Source organism: Saccostrea cucullata, unplaced genomic scaffold, assembly GCF_032062105.1.
Source record: "Saccostrea cucullata isolate Sc308-1 unplaced genomic scaffold, CSIRO_AGI_Scuc_v1 ctg513, whole genome shotgun sequence".
Classification (NCBI taxonomy): Eukaryota; Metazoa; Mollusca; class Bivalvia; order Ostreida; family Ostreidae; genus Saccostrea; species Saccostrea cuccullata.
Window position 1 is genome coordinate 27,897 of NW_026920671.1, and position 19,722 is coordinate 47,618.

At 33.7% G+C, this 19,722-nt stretch overlaps 1 protein-coding gene and 1 long non-coding RNA gene across 3 annotated transcripts in view; one reads left to right on the forward strand and one right to left on the reverse strand.

Moving 5' to 3' along the window:
• The first annotated feature begins 1,160 nt into the window (after positions 1-1,160).
• LOC134255214 (uncharacterized) overlaps positions 1,161-19,722 on the forward strand; it is a 28,228-nt gene continuing 9,666 nt past the window's right edge. For both annotated transcript variants that reach the window (XM_062737727.1, XM_062737736.1), the window contains exon 1: positions 1,161-1,317. In XM_062737727.1, coding sequence (XP_062593711.1) covers positions 1,167-1,317 — 151 coding nt within the window. In that variant the 5' untranslated portion in view covers positions 1,161-1,166. The remainder of the gene's footprint in view (positions 1,318-19,722) is intronic.
• Positions 12,206-17,427, reverse strand: LOC134255165 (uncharacterized). The gene is made up of 3 exons (XR_009989470.1): positions 17,289-17,427; positions 15,364-15,570; positions 12,206-12,507 (listed from the first exon to the last, which is right to left on the reverse strand). It is a non-coding gene; the product is annotated as an uncharacterized LOC134255165 (long non-coding RNA).

Genomic DNA, 19,722 nt, shown 5'->3' on the forward strand with positions numbered 1-19,722 from the left:
ATTAATACACCGCGGAGGGGACGCGGTCTAATACGGGATCCGCGTTGCCTGTACTGTATTTCTATTTAAAACTTGGAATCCCTATTGTGGCCCCGTCCTACCCCAGGGGGTCATGATTTTAACAATTTAATATCTACACTACCCAAGGATGCTTCCATATAAGTTTCAGCTTTTGGGGCCCAGTGGTTCTTGAGAAGAAGATTTTTAAAGATTTGTTCTATATATTTCTATGTAAAACTTGGTTTTCATATTGTGGCCCCGCCCTAGCCTCGGGGGTCATGATTTTAACAATTTAATATCTACACTACCCAAGGATGCTTCCACATAAGTTTCAGCTTTCCTGGCCCAGTGGTTCTTGAGAAGAAGATTTTTAAAGATTTGTTCTATATATTTCTATTTAAAACTTGGATTTCCTATTGTGGCCCCGCCCTACCCCAGGGGGTCATGATTTTACAAACGTGATATCTACACTATCTGAGGATGCTTCAACATGAGTTTCAGCTTTCCTGGCCCAGTGATTCTTGAGAAGAAGATTTTTAAAGATTTGTTCTATATATTCCTATGTAAAACTTGGAATCCCTATTGTGGCCCTGCCCTACCCCCGGGGGTGATGATTTTAAAAATTTAATATCTACACTACCCCAGGATGCTTCCACGTAAGTTTCAGCTTTCCTAGCCCAGTGGTTCTTGAGAAGATGTTTTAATGACCCCACCCTATTTTTGTCTTTTCTTGATTATCTCTCCTTGGAAGGGGACTTGGCCCTTCATTTTAACAATTTAAAATCCCCTTTACCCAAGGATGCTTTGTACCAAGTTTGGTTAAAATTGGCCCATTGATTCTTGAGAAGAAGTCGAAAATATGAAAAGTTTACAGACTGACGGACGGACGGACGGACGGACAAAATGTGATCAGAAAAGCTCACTTGAGCCTTCGGCTCAGGTGAGCTAAAATGCTTGTTTCACACACACAGTTGCATTCAATAACGTTTAAATACTATTCCCCTTCAATAAACACAAATGAATCGATTGTCATGGAGGAGGGAATTCTATTTTCATTTTAAATTCCACCTAATATTATCTACATACGGACATTATAAAAAATCATTATTATCTATAATTGTTATCTCCATATATTTCATCAATAAGAGGAGGGAAAAACGTCTGGGATGGCTGAAGCACAAGAAAGCCTTTCTCCTCCACGGAAAGAACATTTTACCTTGAATCTGTTTTATCTCAAAGATGGCAAATCTTTGGGAGGATTTATCAACAATTTACCAGATGGTGTGAAGGTGATCAACGCAGGAAACCCTACTAGAGGTAGATTAAAATTTGGACAAAATTGTTCTTGCCAATAGTTATAAAATGTGGTTATTGTTGCAATAGTAATTTCAGTCTCAGTTAAAATCTCATTTATTGATTTTTATCAGGATTTTCCTTGTTTGATTATTACAGTACAGGCAACGCGGATCCCGTATTAGACTGCGTCCCCTCCGCGGTGTATTGATCCTTTCCGCGTTACACCGTCGCGGGTTTTGATCGCGGTGCTACCTGAGACCGTGTTTACACCGCGGCGGGGCCAGCTACTGTTATTCTTCAGCTTAGATGATATTGCCTGTAAAGTCTTGTCGATTTTTAATCGTGTCGAAAAGGGGGGGGGGGTTAAGATTACGACCACATTAATATTATAAAATCTGATTTATACCATAACATGGATTCTTTAAAAATTCACTTTTAAGTTTTATCGAATTGTTTAATAAAAAAAACATCTCTTTTTTTTACCATTAGTCACTCAAAATTAATTAATTCTCAAACACGTCTGTTAACAGTAAATAAATACATGTATAGGATGAAATAAAGTCGAATAATTTATTGAATATATTTATTTTTAAAATTAATATTGCCACCTTCACTGATCTTCAAATTGCGAAAAAGGTCTATTTAAAATTTAAAAAATGCCATGATATCGCTTCTTTTTATATGCACTGTAATCTGCTGTTCACAATTAGCCCGTGCAGTTGCAGTTACATGTAGCTATGTGTTTATTTATCTGCGAGATTCTATCACAGTCACTTGGTTTCATTAAGGTCTTCCGTTTCAAACGGAAGACCTTCTACTGATTCTGTTGGTAAAGATTATTATTCTTTTTTTTTTCCTTCTACTTCCTAGACGCCAACTTTGAGGCCTCATATCTCACTCATTTATCAACGGATTTCGCTCAAATTTTCAGACATTATAGACATTATTATACTCTATCAGAATGGTATCTAACATTTCAAAAATTCACTCCCGCTTTTGAGTTATTCCCCTTTAAACGAAAATTTATAGGCTTTCGTTTCCGGATAAAGGCTCAGAGACCACAAAAGCTGGAGCAGAATTTTTACTGCTTTTAGGTAACAGAAGGATTGAAGTTGTGCACATCGGTTTTTGTTTTTCGATTTCTGTATTCACAATGGCGCTATATAGGGGTCAAAAACTAGAACGCCTGAAAGAGCAAAAATTTACACATATTTTCCTTTTTATCTTGAAAACTAAAAATATTTTGTTAAGACATAATGAACAAAAGTTGTGCATAATTGCAAGGGCTTTCATATAATAATATGTAAAAGGGGCTGGCCCCTATAATTAGGGATCAAGGGACCTTGAAAGTTTTTGCTTTATAACTCAAAAATGGTAAATATTTCGAAATGACTATCGATTATAAAGTTGTGCTCTAACATCTCACTGATCTCATGAAATTGTTATTGTGTTCGAGTCTTGTTTTAAATGAGCTGGTGCACGACCTATATATGCACAGGTAATTCTTTTCACTCAGCACGTAAACTAGAGCTCCTCATGCGTGTAACCAAAGCAAGCTTACTATAAATAATAAACATGGATACATTGGATGCTAATATTCTTCAGAATAAAGTTCTCGAAGTGTTTGTGCTTTTTTTTCTTACAAATTATCATGTTTATTCAACAGTCTGACAACTTTCCGTTTTATTTCATTTTTTTTTAAATCGTATAAACCAAGTCTACTAAAAAGGGAAGAAAATATAATCTTTTCTTCTTATCACATAAAAGCAAACAATATAGTGAGAAATTAAATCATAACTAAAAAGCACATATACTATTCACAGCCATTAAGTACACGGCTTTAACATTCACCTTGTTTGTTAACAATTATATAACGCGCATCCCTCGATAGCGGCAGGGCAAAGTCGGTCACCGGGAATCAATCGGCGTGTGATCCAGCGACCTACAGTCATACACAAAAAATAAACCACCACAGAATGGTTAAAATAATTCTTGATAAAATTGTTCCTTTTTATACTATCTCTGTCCCATGAAAATATTATTTTGTTCATGTCTTACGTATGGTAGGAAAGAAAGCTAGATCCGTAATCATCGTAAACAAGGCTCAGTTTTCATTTTGATATTGCAGAACTCTTTATGCGTATAATTGAAATAAACTTGCTGTTAGTAATAAATATTTTACCACGCTGTATCATATCTCTTTTTTAAATTAGGTTTTAAACGTGTTCTTTGTTTCCCGTTCAGAGTATTCGATGGTATCATTTTTCTTTTATTAATAAAGATATTTCCAAGTGAAAGAGTTATAGAAAAAAAAGTACGAGTATCTTTTATTCGGTTGAATGTAAACACAAACAATTTGAACGGAAACAATATACGCCCGGATTTCATCAAAAAAAAAAAAAAAAAATTAAGAGTCAAATAATACACAATTATTTAACTGCGCGATTCTCATATTCACCTGGAACCCAGATTCTAAGTGTGTTTACCGGCCATTACGTAATCTATCTTTCGATTACACGCGGTCGAGAAATTCTAAAGCGACACACCGTGGTGAACCATTGACCCCGCAGTCATAGGCAAAATAATTGGTATATATATACAAACCATTCTACAACACTAAGAAAATATTATTTTCTCTAAGTAAATTAAATCTTTCAAAAATATCTTAAAATGTTTTAGGTTTGACTTTAGTACAAAACGCTGGGGCATTTATTATACATGTACATTAATCAGTCTTCAATTCTTAAATATTCGATAGCTCCATGTGTATATAATTTGACGATTCATAGCGCAAGGACTGGCGATCTGCAGTTACTTTACTTCAACCAATATTTATTAAAATGCACAAGCGTTGCTCTTTTCATACACAAATGAATCCGTTTTCAACACAAGTTTTCCGAAACACATTTTTTTTTCATCACAGATATTAACCATGGCTATACCAATTTTAAACTTTTAAAGAGATTCTTCCGAATCGTAAGGATAGAATTATACTCAATGAAATTGACTAAACATCGATAAGTAACACCGGCACGTGTAAACTTCATAAGTGACTTCTGTGCTGCACACTGTCTATTAATTTATATTACAGGTTTTATAGTAAAGTTCAAGAAATAATGATTTTAAAGCAATCAACTTAATTTGTTTTATAATTTATTCAAAACCCGTATAAATTATTAGTATAGTGTGCTAACATTGTAATTTTGTTCCGTAATTATATATCAGTAGCAGGTTATACAATGTACATTCAAGTAGTAATAAACCAGCATATGTCCAGATTCGGAAATTTAAGAACTTATATACCGGGGTAACAATCTTATCTGTATATTACAGACTTATCATGTAATTAAACGCTTTTACAACCTAAATTAAACTGTTTAAATCATAACCAGCACCAAAGTCAAACCATTTGTATCGTTTACTGTATATAACTCAGTATTTTCTTTAAAATGATGAACTTATATCTAGCGCAAATTACTTTCCTTGCTTTAAAAGATACCAGTACGAGAGAGCGAGTGAGAGGCATTTTATTTAAGTACATTCAAGTGTTTACCAGCGAGTCCCTGTATCAAGTATTGTCTAATTTTTATTCTATTAAACATAATCTCCCTTTCCTATTTAAATTTAATTTATTTGATTATTTTATTCAACTTCAAGCACAATATCATTATGTAGTACTGTACTAAAATGAAGTCCATGCACGGATGCTATTATACATCGGGAATTTTCTTTAATCCTTTATCCATGCATTCCTCCTTCAAGGAAAATAATTTCGGTTATTTCGATGGTTTCGGTTTGTCAGCGTGTTTTAGATCATGATCAGCAAATCACAACTCTTCGGGTCTTCCTGTCCAACAGAATAATAACCTCAAATGTATTACGTATACATCATGACATCCCCATGCTCCTCACCCCCTTTACCGAAACTTTGAAATAAATGAGGAAAGATATTTTATTTGTGGACTTTTGAGTTTAATTTTATTGAAAGTAAAGCTATTACCTAAAATACGTATTATGGAAGGGACTTTCAACCCCGTCTATCTTTCATAAATAGAAACACCATGTTGTTTGAATATTAATATCCAGTGATGTTTTAAAATACCTCAATGTTGTTTTTCTGACCTGTGACAAAATGGAACGAGATAATGCAAATTTCAAACATCTTTATCGGCCAATGACAGAAAAGTGTAAAATTCCTGTCAGGGTTATGAATTCTAATCACTAAAAGATTTTTGTCTTGACACAGAGTCAAGGTTATTCTGTTAAGATCAAGGTCACTGACAGAAGAAATATTTTCGTTACTACGCTATGAATTAGTAAATGAAAATCATTGGAGGCTCTTACTTGAAAATATATTACTTATGATTGGAGGTTTTGTCATGACCCTGATCAAATGTCTTTCTGGCAAATCAAGGTCACTGACAAAGAAAAAAAAATGTTTAAGCATAACCTTGTAATTAAAATTTACTGGAGGCTCATGTTGGGAAGACAGGTGGTTGACATAAGAAAGTGCAGTGACCTTGACCCAAGGTCTGTACTTCCTGTCCACAGCTCCAACGGAAGACCTACTCGTTGCTTTGCAACGAGCTCGGCTCTAGTTAAAAAATGCCTTTACTACTGTGTACATGTCTGTTATAAATAAAAGCATGCAAAACGATGATAGATAGTGATACATAATTACAATTAAAATTAAACAAAACACGCATAAGTGTAGGAATACCGGTATGTTGCTCCATTATTATGCGCTACACTGTAAGACTACATATGTATGAACTAAATATCGACATGATTTTTTTGGGGGGTGGGGGGTGGGGGGTATCGTTAATAAAATAATCACAAGTCATTCTATTCAGAATATCAATAATTTCTTAGCTAGTATTTGCCTGTAGTTCTATTTTCTGCTCTTTTCGAAAATTAAAATCATGTCTATGAACATGAACAAATTTCAGGTATGAAATGCAATGTCTCCGGTTCAAATAAAACAAAAACACAAACATGGGCCCTTAAATAATTTGAACATACAACACAGAAATTAACTGATTTTAATCAGCAAGTTGCCATTCTTCAAGTTTTCAGGTGTCTGTGTAACCGTTCGGTTTTTCTCATGTAAGTTTGGTGTTGAGTAGAGCTTACTCGAAGCGGCTGAGAAGCCCCGAGGGAATGACGCTGGCTTGTGAATAGATACCTATATTATATACACAGGATGTTACCTGAGTGTATTACCTGTATGCGTTTTCCTACGACATTGTAAAACGAAGCCGTTTTTTTTCATGTCTAGCTCATGAATTGAAATGCATGAAATAAAGCATGTTTTTGTTGCAGACAGAATCCTTTTTAAATTTTTTTCTTTTAAATATTTTCAATAATTCGACAATTTTAATATACTGTGCTTTTCTTAATCAAATGTTATAAAATAAAAAATACAATTTATTTTACCACCAAAATCTGTCGTTGTAATCTGGCGACAAAAAGGGAAGTAAATCAAATTACACGTCATGTATGCTAAACGAAAGGAGAAAGTGGGTCATAAATAAGTCTCTCGGTCAATAACAATTAAACTTAGACAAAATCCACAAATGGTCAATATACTGATAAATCAGCGGCCGAAAGATCTACATGTATCTGTATGGAATTTAACAAAATCTGATCCGCAAGCAATTTCATTAAAATTATATCATATTTAATTTAGTTTTAATCGATAGACTTTAGAAATCAATATACTGATCAAAACGAGGAAAAATGATCATGCACGTGCCTTAATATTGTGATATTTTTCATCTCTCTCTCTCTCTCTCTCTCTCTCTCTCTCAATCTACTAACTTGTACAGGTATAAACAGACACCTAAATAACATAGTAATGGATCATTATTTGATTTAATTAATATCAAATACTTTAGTAATTTGTTTTAAAAGTTTGGTTTTTAAGGTCTTCCGTTTCCAACGGAAGACTTTCTACTGATTCTGTTGGTAAAGATTATTATTCTTTTTTTTAAGGTCTTCCGTTTCCAACGGAAGACCTTCTACTGATTCTGATGATTAAGATTATTCTTATTATTCTTTTTTTTTTTCCTTCTCCTAGACGCCAACTTTGAGGCCTCATATTTCACTCATTTCTCAATGGATTTTGCTCAAATTTTCAGAGTTTATAAACGTTACTAAACTCTATCAGAATTTTGTCTAGCACTCCAAAAATTCTCTTCCGGTTTTGAGTTATTTCCCTTTAAACGAAAATTTATAGGCTTTCATTTCCGGACAAAGGCTCGGAGATGGCAAAAGCTGGAGCAGAAATTTTACTGATTTTACACAATAGTAGAATTGAAGTTGTGGATAGCGGTTTTTGTTTTTCGATTTCTCTATTGAAAATGGTGCTATATAGGGGTCAAAAATTAGAACGCCTAAAAGAGAGAAAATTTACACATATTTTGCTTTTTATCTTCTAAACTAAAAATATTTTGTTAAAACATATAGAACAAAATTTGTGCAGAATTACAAGATCTTTCAAATGATATCTCGAAAAAAGGGCTGAACCCTAAGTTAAGGGATCTAGAGGGGCCAAATTTTTTATCTAGATATCTCAAATAGTATTGAGAATTTATAATACGTCTAAGAAGCAAAGGTGTTCAAAATGTCAAGTTTAATCTATTGAAGTCGTCAAAATGCGTCCGGCGACGTCACTTCCGGTCAAACCGGAAGTCGCCAGAAAATGCATATTTTTGCCGTTCTTGACAAGTTTTTGGGTAACATATGTCACTGGAAGCATAAAACTTAATTTTCTGTCCGTCGACATCACTTCCGGTCAAACCGGAAAAAGCCAAAAATAGCTTATTTTTTAAGGTTTTGATGCAAAATTGAAATTATAAAGTGACTGGAGACGACTTAGCTCATTGTTTTTTTTGTTGACGTCACTTCCGGTCGAAACAGGACGGAAGACCTACTCGTTGCTTTGCAACGAGCTTTGCTCTAGTTTCTTCTACTTGCTAGACGCCAGCTTTGAAGCCTCATATCTCACTCATTTCTCAATAGATTTCGCTAAAAATTTCAGAGTTTATAGACGTTACTAAACTCTATTAAAATGTTGTCTAATATTTCAAAAATTCACTTCCAGTTTTGAGTTATTTCCCTTTAAACGAAAATTTATAGGCTTTCATTTCCAGATAAAGGTTCAGAGACCACAAAGACTGGAACAGAAATTTTACTGATTTTAGATAATAGAAAGATTGAAGTTGTGCACATCGGTTTTTGTTTTTCGATTTCTCTATTCAAAATGGCGCTATATAGGGGTCAAAAATTAGAACGCCTAAAAGAGCGAAAATTTACACATATTTTCCTTTTTATCTTCTAAACTAAATATATTTTGTTAAAACATATAGAACAAAATTTGTGCAGAATTACAAAATCTTTCTAATGATATCTCAGAAAAAGGACTGTCCCCTAAATTAAGGAATCTAGAGGGCCAAAAAGTTTCTTTTCGGATATCTCAAATAATTTTAAGAATTTGTCAAACATCAAAGAGGCAAAGTTGTTCAAAATCTTTAGTAAATTCTATTGAGATCATCAAAATACGTCCTGTTATGTCACTACCGGCCAAACCGGAAGTAGTCAGAAAATGCATATTTTTGCCGTTTTTGACACGTTTTTGGGAAATATTTGTCACTGGAAGTATAAAACTTAATTTTCCGTCCGTCGACGTCACTTCCGGTCGAACAGGAAGTAGCAAAAATTGCTTACTTTGCAATTATCTACATAGATTTGGAAGATTTAAATTATTAGAGACGTCATTTTTCTTTTCTTTCTTTTTTTTTTAATAAAAGTAACTTCCGGTCAAACAGGACGGAAGACCTACTCGTTGCTTTGCAACGAGCTCGGCTCTAGTTTTTTGTACTTTTATTCTCTTTATACACTCCGTTTAAAAAAGCAACAATACATTGACACAAATTTCAAGACTATTATCGCATTTGAAAATGATATCGATGAAATAATAATGAAACATTGAATCAAATGTTGTGTTGAATGGCTAGACAACGATGTGCACATTCAGCGAGCGTTACCCAAGGTACTCGAACACAGGTGTGAAACCCCCAGGGCATGCCGTTTCCTGCTCTGGCACTGCTAATACCTATACACAGGAAATGATCGCGGCTAATACTTAATACACAAAGAAACAGAATTTGTCAAAGCAAACGAAAGTATTTCATTTTTTGCATTGAATAGTTATTAAAAATTTAAGTGTAATACCCCCTCCCCCTTTAATTCAATTTCTTCCGTGAAGTTTATGATCATACCTGCACATCCTATCTTATCTTTTGAACATGAAAATCGAGAAATATTAAAATTAAAATTAAAAAGAAAGACATTGTTTACAAAAGTAACACATGTCAATATGAAGGTGAAGAAGCGATATTTTTTCTTGATCTCTTGTATAAAGTTCATGTGTCCAAAGTTAACTCTCGCCATCGAATGCTTTCCGGTTATTTGACCCTTTTAGAAAAATGCCTGCACATTTATATAAAAGAGGGAAATAAATTTAAGAAAAGTGTTCTTAATTTGGGAAAAGAGCATAAACGATGAGAAATATAGAAGAAAAGAATTTTTTTTCTTGATATCTTGGATAAAGAAATTTTAAGTTTACGTGCCCACTACATGTAACTGCAAACTCTCACCATCGAATGTTTTCCGATAATTTAACACTTTAAGAAAAATGCCTGCACATTTAATATACAATAAAGCGAAATTAATTAAATTAAGGGTTCTTTATTTGGTTAATGAATATAAACAAATGAATGCTGAAAATCATTTATCGAAACAGTCTGAGTTCAGCATTTATTACAGTTCGCATATAATATGAAGATTTAAAAAAAAAAACTAATTAAAATTTCTAGTATTTAATTTTGTTTCTTGATGGACTCTTAATAACACAAAATAATTAACCGATTGCAATGACGTAACCATTTAATAAAATTTTCTATTCAATTTAAAAGATTGATATGTAATTTTAGAAACAAAAATAAACCTATTTTTTTTCTTAGTTTAAATTCTATTCATAGCAAAATAAATGAAAATACTTTTATAAATAAACACACAGTGTCCTTTTTTTTCGTTACAGGGAAAAGTTGCAAATTAGAATTTGGGGAGATAACTCCCGTTTGTTTACGATACTAATTGTCAGTGATTGATCGCTGATTTAACCGCGGCGGGGACAGGTAGGTGATGAATTTCCCGCGGATGGAACGCGGTTTACCTGTCTCACCTGGCCAAATACCGCGTTGTGATTAAACCGCAACGGGGCGCGGGAAATACGGGATCCGCGTTGCCTGTACTGTATATACTCATTCACAGTTGAAATATTTAAGGAACTAGAGCAAAGCTCATTGCAAAGCAACGAGTGGGTCTTCCTTCTTAGCTATAAGCAAAAGATTAAATGTTTCTTTTTTAGATTGTCAACTTTGCTAACGTTCTCTTTTTTTTGTCCCAAAAACCCTTACTTGAATTCTTTAAATCGGTGTGAACATGAGGTCTAATGGTACTCTCTCTAACAGCATTCTTGAAATTGTACCCACAACAGTTAAACTTCCAATATTTTGAATTTTGATATCGGATATAGCATCTTTGTTGCAATCATGTTAGTGAAACGTGTCATACTACAGAAACATAGGTGTTTTGCTACATTACCATCTTAAAAATGGCTTTAAAAACATTTGATATACAATATTTAACTAGGTAAAAAAATTACACGAATTAAATTAAATAATCCAAATGTGTTTATAATAATGATGAACAATCTCCATTGTTTGACAATCAGTAAGTAGAACAATTCTTTTACAAGAAACGCACAGGATTGTGTTTTGTATGTTACGAATTTGCAGCTTTCCACGGGCAAGTAGTGGTACCTCAATAGGAGTGTAAAATTCTCTGAAAGGTACATGTATACTGTAAACATATAACATATGGCTGTGTATTCTTTTTTTTTTAGCATCTTTGGTGGAATGCAGCAACCGCTAAATCAAGTACAAAGCTAAATGTCTTGTACATAAACACATAAATAAGAATATTAAGAAATGCTCTAAATCAAATTTACGTTAACTTATTTAGAAGTCAATTTCCGCCAAATATAGTACACGCTAAATATAATATATTTACAGGATTAAAGAAACAAATCTCTTTGAAAGTATTGCCCTACATAAGAACAATTTGAATCCCCTATACTAAAGGATGCCCAAGAATAAAAAATATGGAATATTTTGGATAACAAAAAAACCCACTCCGATCGCGGTAAATGCCTGTTCACATGCACGACGGATATGTGGATTAATAATTTTTTTTATTTCAATATAACTCAGACTTTTTTATCAAGTGATTTCTTTTATTCCAGGTAAATAACAACTGGCTTTAAAAACGTAAAAAAATTAATATTATTGTCTTAATTTCAAAAATCAATTTGCAGTTTTTACATTTCAATATTAAAGATTTTTTTCTTAAGAATAATTTGCCAAGTTTTACTTTGGCTCTGGAAAATGAAATTGTGAAATTTTAGACGATGATAACGGATAATTTTTTTTTAATTTACTTGTGCCTTTCGCTCAGATGGGCTAATAAGTATGCAACAGGCACTGCTTTGCAGATTTGGTGCTTTATTGACTTTGAAATGCGACTGGACATCTCTTCAATATTGTATTTGAAAACTACATGTACATGTCCTCTGTTCTGAATTCCTTGGTATCATACACATGTTTATGCCTTAGTTGTATGTGCCAAAATAGCAAATTTCTTACATTATACTGTAAAAATACACACACATGTATTATAAGATATATTGCTGCTGAAGATGAGAGGATCTTTATCTTAACCATTAGAATAAGTAAGTCTAAACTTCAAAATGGAAGACCTTAATAAAGAGGTCAACATGCAACACAAACAAAATATTATATTTAAAAATAACATTTATTCCAAATCCAATGTAATTACATGTATTTTTGTTACAAAATCTATTTCATTTGAAAAACTGAGAGCAATTGATATGTTCATATTTGTGGATTTATGTTGTCAAATCAAAATTTAAAAATGATATACTGTGTATTTAAAAGTTGTCTTCACGAACCAAAACTTGACTTAATTTCACTATGCTGTTTATTTCTTGTCACATCCAAACAGATGCTCTTCTGGCAAATCATGGTCATGCTTTGTATCAAATTTCAGAATTCAGATGAGTCACACCTATCCAAAAGAAATTGAAATTTTTTTAATTTATAATTCTTTGACTAATAAAAAGTCAATTCATAAGATAATCATAGACTATCAAATTGAGTTCTAAGATATTGTCACATTTTCTGTGTATAATTTGTAAAAGTACTTTTTCATCAATTAAAAGAAGTTAACACTAATTCAGGCAGTCATTCATGCTAGCCCTTTTAAGACAACATACTAGTGCAAAGTAATAATGCACTAGTGGGTTTATGATAATGTGGTAGTGCGTTTATGACAACATGCTAGCACAAGGTGACAATGTGCTAGCACGTATGTCAGTAACAATATGCCGGCACACTGTTTCCAACAAGCCATCAAGCTAACACACAATTATAGATTGTTTAAAGTTGTGTTTGCATGGGTGGCAGCCTGTTGAAAACAACATGCTAGCACATTGCAACTTCACGTCATTGGGACACCATAATTTTTATAACCATGATAACCGGCAAACCAATATTTTATAATAATGTACTTTTAAATAATATATTGGTATACATATTTTTTAAATATGCACATAGTAATTAAGTTCATGTAGTTAGCATTAATGAAACTGAAAAATACCAATTGATTAAGGGGAAATGCCAAACCAACTTCTTATTTTATAGATTTTTGCGTCATTCTTTTTCGACAATGGTTTCAACATTAAAAGGCCAATATTAGTTACCTCTCAATTAATATTTCATATTATTTTTTTGTATTTTTTCAAATAAAATGTAACAAAAAAATTTAAATCCAGATAAGATGTTTTTGAGTTAAAATTTTTCTGTAAATGAATGCATCTTATGAATATCTAATAAAATATGTAAAGAAAGGCTGGTGTGAGTTTACATTTTTTTTTTAATAAAAAACTATTTATGAAAATAAAACACAGTATTAATTTTGTGAATATTTTTTACACCTATGGTTAAAACACCATAAAACTAGTCACATTTGAGGAGAAGATGTTTGTCAATCATATTATAAAAAAAGTTGAAATGAAATTGAGAAATTTTAGAGAAATTGATTTTTATAATATTTCGACCTAACCATGTCAAAATTAAACTCAAGTGAGCTAAAAAATCATATAAAATAATCAAGAGCTAATGTCAGCTTTTCAATGCTGAAACCATTGTTTAAAAAAGGCTGACTCAGAGATCTATAAAATAAAAAGTTGGTGTGGAATTCCTCCTTAAGGGAATAAATATCTTTTAATTAGGTCATTGCAACTGTAAATGCTGATTTAATGGCGACAATAATAATTCACTGTATACCTGTGAACTGATCAATTATAATAAGGCTATGGTGTCCGGATAGGGCCACTTGCTAAAGCTCAACAACGCTTTTATAAAACTGTGCTATCTTACCGACACACAAGACGCCGTTAGGCTAACACACAGATCGCCATCACAACACTGAAAAACACTTTCGCACTAACACAAGTTCACACCACACGCTGTTGCGCTAACACACAAAATTCTGTCTAGTTAACACGAGTTCACACAACACACTGTCATGCCATGAGTTCACACAACATGTTGTCTCACTAACTTGAGTTCAAACAATATGCTGTCTCGCTAACACGAGTTTACACAACACGCTGTCTCACTAATACGAGTTCACACAACACACTGTCTCACTAACACGAGTTCACACAACACACTGTCTCGCTAACACGAGTTTACACAACACGCTGTCTCGCTAATATGAGTTCACACAACACACTGTCTCGCTAATACGAGTTCACACAACACGCTGTCTCGCTAACAAGAGTTTACACAACACGCTGTCTCGCTAATACGAGTTCACACAACACACTGTCTCGCTAACACGAGTTCTCACAACACACTGTCTCGCTAACACGAGTTCACACAACACACTGTCTCGCTAACACAGGTTCACACAACACGCTGTCTTGCTTACATGAGTTCACACATCACACTGTCATGCTAACATAAGTTTACTCAACACGCTGTCTTGCTAACACAAGTTTGCACCACACCCTGTTGTGTTAACACACAACACACTGTCATGCTAACAAAAGTTTACACAACACACTGTCACTCTAACATGAGTTCACACAAAACACTGTCTTGCTAACATGAGTTTACACAACACGCTGTCTCACAAACACAAGTTCTCACAACACGCTGTTGTGCAAACACACAACACACTGTCACGCTAAAATGAGTTAACACAACACACTGTCAGGCTAACACAAGTTCACAAAACACACTGTCACGCTAACACGAATTCACACAACACGCTGTCTCGCTAACACGAGTTCACAAAACATGCAGTCTCACTAACACGAGTTCACAAATCACACTGTCATGCTAACAAAAGTTTAAACAAAACAAGTTGTCTTGCTAACATGAGTTTACACAACACGCAGTCTCGCTAACACAAGTTCACACAACACTCTGTCACGCTAACATGAATTCAGACAATACATTGTCACGCTAACACCAGTTCACACAACAGACTGTCTCGCTAAAACGAGTTCACACAACACACTGTCAAGTTAACATGAATTCACACAACACACTGTCTCGCTAACACGAGTTCACAAACACGCTGTCTCGCTCACACGAGTTCACACAACATGCAGTCTCGCTAACGTGAGTTCACAAATCACACTGTCATGCTAACATGAGTTTACACAAAACACGCTGTCTTGCTAACACAAGTTTACACAACACACTGTCACATTGCTGAGTTCAAAGTAAAGGTTTGAATTTGAAGACATTTACCATTATATGGTAACATCTCTGTATTAGTAAAGAATTATCGAATAAGATCTAACACAACATACAATCAATCAAGTAGCATTAAGCAGCTGATCCTTACATGGCAGGTTCAAATCCCACTCCTGGATGTGGAGACAGCTCAAACAGGTTCCTCGGATGAGACTGTATAAACTTAGGTTCTGTCTCACAGTTGGCACAAAAAAATCCCTCACGTCTCAAAAACCATAAGTGCTGGGTACATGTCACTGGTGTGTACATTTGCAGGCCTCCACCAGCAAGTGATCATAGTGATGGCATCATAACATGACTGAAAAATATTTTAAAGGACAATCAACAAACAAACAAACAAACAAACCAATACTACAGTCTTATCACAGAAATGGCCCTACATGTAAGTGTCAAGAATTAAACAAGGCTATAGCTAGGCTAAGTGACATCTCCATCTGAGTCATAAATTCTAGAATGGGATGTAAACATGGTAAATAATAAACAATTATGGACTCTTTTGGTGTTGAATATGGTTTGTTATTCACCAGAAAAATATTCATATTGACCGAGGCGAAGCTATGTGTAAGATGTCTAGATGTTAAGAAATAACCCTGAAATAGGTTTGAATAATTGTTTTCCTGCTCAGAAACGTAGCTCGCTGCGGCCGTTGCAACATTGTTTACAACGTTGTTCGATGTTTTGATTGTGACGTCACAATGCCGCTCATTAACCCTCCGGTGAATACGGCCTAAAATCCGGTGAATATGTAGTGTTATGAACTGTTTGCGTTTGTAAAGATTATATAGGGATAAATAGACTATACAATAACATAATTTATAAATTATAATCAATAAGTTTATTTCATTGTGACTTCATAATCATATTAAAAATTTAGAATTAAGAAACAGTCAATAACAGACACACAATGCAAAACCTTGTCTGCATGTTTTACAGCACAACTCACAAAAATACAACTATTATGTAGCGCACACGCACTACGTGACATCATATTATAAATAAATATTAGGTATTTTCCAACATATCCAAGTGTGATGATCCATAGGTCAGGAAGGATTTTTAATGATTCTGCAAACCACCAGACATGGCCACTTAAATATTATAATTCTATCTGTCAGATGGGTAAATATATATTCAATATAAAGCTTTTGTAGTGACTAAGTGGGTTCAACCAGGTAAGGGATGGTAACTGTTTACTAAATTGTATACATGGCTTGACCTTGTCTTCCCAGGTGTAAAATAAACTGACCAAGAACCAAATCTGAATCCGGTCCCCATCGTCGCAAACCGTGGCCAAAATGTACGCTCCTCTCCCATTCTGGCCGTGGTTGAACGAGGAGAGAAATTTTCGTAGCTCATTAAAATATTGACCAATGCAAATAAAGCATAGTCGGATGATGAACTATATTGTGACCTTTCGATATCCAATCGCAGTATACGAAATATGCCTTGTATACTGTTGATGTCAATTGTTGCGATGGAAACAAAACTTCCCACTGACTGAATATGACGTCACAATAGAGAGGCGTGAATATTCAAGATTAAGACACTTTTGGTGATCAAGCAGCCACGGGTAGGAGAGAGCTATACATGCGGACTCCGGACCGTGGCTTGAGACGATGCCCGGTCCCCCCCCCAAAAAACAATGTAAGTAACGATATGACACTAACCCCAGGGAATACCAAGCTCACTATTTTAAGAAAAACATACACTATTTTATTCTTTTCACTGCAGTTAAACTGTATCTTGATTTTTACAACTTGATCTAAATGAAGTAGGTATCTAATTTATTTTTAATTCTTTGTGAAATTAGATGTAATTTTAAAATTATGGAAAAGCTTTATAAGCTATTGCAGTAAAGATTTGATAATGTCATAAGTGGGTTTACAGTCCAAGTCCTGACCAGAAATTAAAAAAAAAATCGATTTATTAATGTAAACATAATGACCTTGTAGGCTTTTATAAAAATATAAATTTGTTTATATATTTAAATTTATGTAGATATGGAAAAAAGCTTACCTTCTTTTAAAAGGCCTGTGTTTTTATATATCGTTTATACTCCACAGCAAAGCCGAAGACACAAATACCACTGTTAACTGCGTTCTTACGCGATAAACGAAAGATGGAAAGGCGCCGTCAGAATTTACTCGCGATCGCACAAAAAATCTTCTGACAGCTTAAACATCCATGCACGAATGCTCCATATGTAAGTAATCAGGAGAGTTATCTGCACACAGTCCGAGCCGTGGATTGAATAATGAGTGTCTACATACGCAATCAATGTCAAAATACAGATTACATTCTTCGTTTCACGTTTGTGCCATGCTGGTCCTTTTCCCACAATGCCGTTGAATGTTTACATCCGGCGCGATCGAACCAAAACATTGCATACATTACGATATTGTTATTTATTTAGTAGATCGCTGTTAAAAGTGATAAATATATAAATATTTTAGACATAGCATTATAGAAAGCAGTCATAACGCTATAGCATTGTTTATGTATATTTAAGCTCTAATAAGGCCCGTACATGTATAGTGATCCCCTTTTAGCTACGTATAGACAACTTGTACCTGTATTTCTTGAAATTCTTTTTGTAAAATAGCTTTAAATAAAGCACGATTTTCTTTTCTTTTCATGGCAAATAAAAAGATTTAGTATGCAAGAATATATGAGATTAATAGTTTGCAGCAGATGTTAACATTTTTTCTTATTTCAAAAAGATGTTTATGACCTCCTGACCCTTAAATATAGGGGCCAGCCTCCTTTTTATGATTTCATCTAAAAGCCCTCATAATTCTACTAAACTTTTCTTCTATATGTCTTTACAAAAATTTTTCAGTTTAAAAGTTATTAAGGAAAAATCAACAAAATTTAATAAAAAAAAAAATTCTTAAAATTTACCGTCGAATAACAAATAAATTAAAAAGAATTAGCCTATAATATTTATGTCTTGCACAACTACAATACATTAGCTACATTTTCTTAAAATGTTCATTTAACTATCTTTGGTAGTTCCTGAGAAATCAGGCGGACAAAAGACCCTCCAAAAATTAATCAAAGGGCAATAACTCATGAACAGAGGCGAAAATGGAGAAATTGAAAAAAAAATTTTTTAGGTCTTGAAATAAGGTATCTATCCTGAAAGTTTCATAACAATCGAGCAAAAAATGTCCGAGAAATTGACTGACAAAATTTTTAGGAAAAAAAAAATAATAGTGGAAAAACAATAGAATAACAGTAGGGTCTTCCGAAGAAGCTCGGAAGACCCTAATAACTGTCTTATTTTTCGATTTCATGATGTGATCAATCGATTGGCTCGCGTGATAAAGTGCATGAAGGCGTTTATGCATAAAATTATCACGCAAGCCAATCAATTGATCATCGCCATGAAATTGAAAAATCTGACAGTTTTTTCTTATATTTACATGCTTTGATTAATTCCGCCAATCCACGTGCTCCAAGCCCCGCTTCTGACTAGCTATTTGTACCGCCCTGCTCGTGGTTTTTTTGGAACCGCGCCAATACATTGATGGGGAAATTAAGTACATTTACAGTTTGTTATTTTATCTCGGACAAAGACATCGGAAATGTAAATATCTTATAATCTTTACATTCGCTATGTTTTTCTATTAAGCCAACGGTGAAATTGATTTGAATACCATTTTCGTGTATTCTCACGCATAGAAATATTAAACAATAAAATGCTTTCTTTATTTGTTATTACTGGAATGAACGGAAGCAGCTGTTGCAGAAAAAATACATATTAACCCGCGTAAGCGGGTTATGTAAATTTTTTCTGCAATAGCTGTGACCGTTCATTCCAGTAATAATAAACAAAGAAAGACATTTTATTGTTTATATTTATATCTGTTTAAATAACCAATTAAAGTAGGATTAAAAAGATTAATTATTGTATTAATGATGCGAACGTCTTTATACGTTTCATTGATGAAACAGCCACTGATTAAGAAATCTGTACAGGCGACATGCCTACTGTAGTTTATGCAGTGAAACGCAATGAGGTTTCTTAAGAAATAAAGGAGAAAATATTCAGTGGATGTAAATATACAGGGATAAACATGCGTTAACGTGACATCATAATAAGGTTACAGCGACGTTAGTAAAAGTATAACGATAAAGGGTAGCGAGAACTTTAGATATTGAGTATATTTTTGGTGCTTCCAAACATGTAAAATGTAAATATAAGGAATGTTTTAAAGTTAAGTGTGAATCATTGGTGTGTGAATTATAGGCTCATTATATAAATTGCATTTTAGAAGAACTTGGATTTAATTTTGCAAGTGGTAATTCTACTTACGAGGGCTGTTCGGAAATTATTGAGACATTGTGTATATTTAGCTTTCTAATGAACGTCATTCGGTGAAAATTTGCATGTATGTTTGACACACACTACGGATTGATACAAGCAAGAGATATTTTAGAAATATTA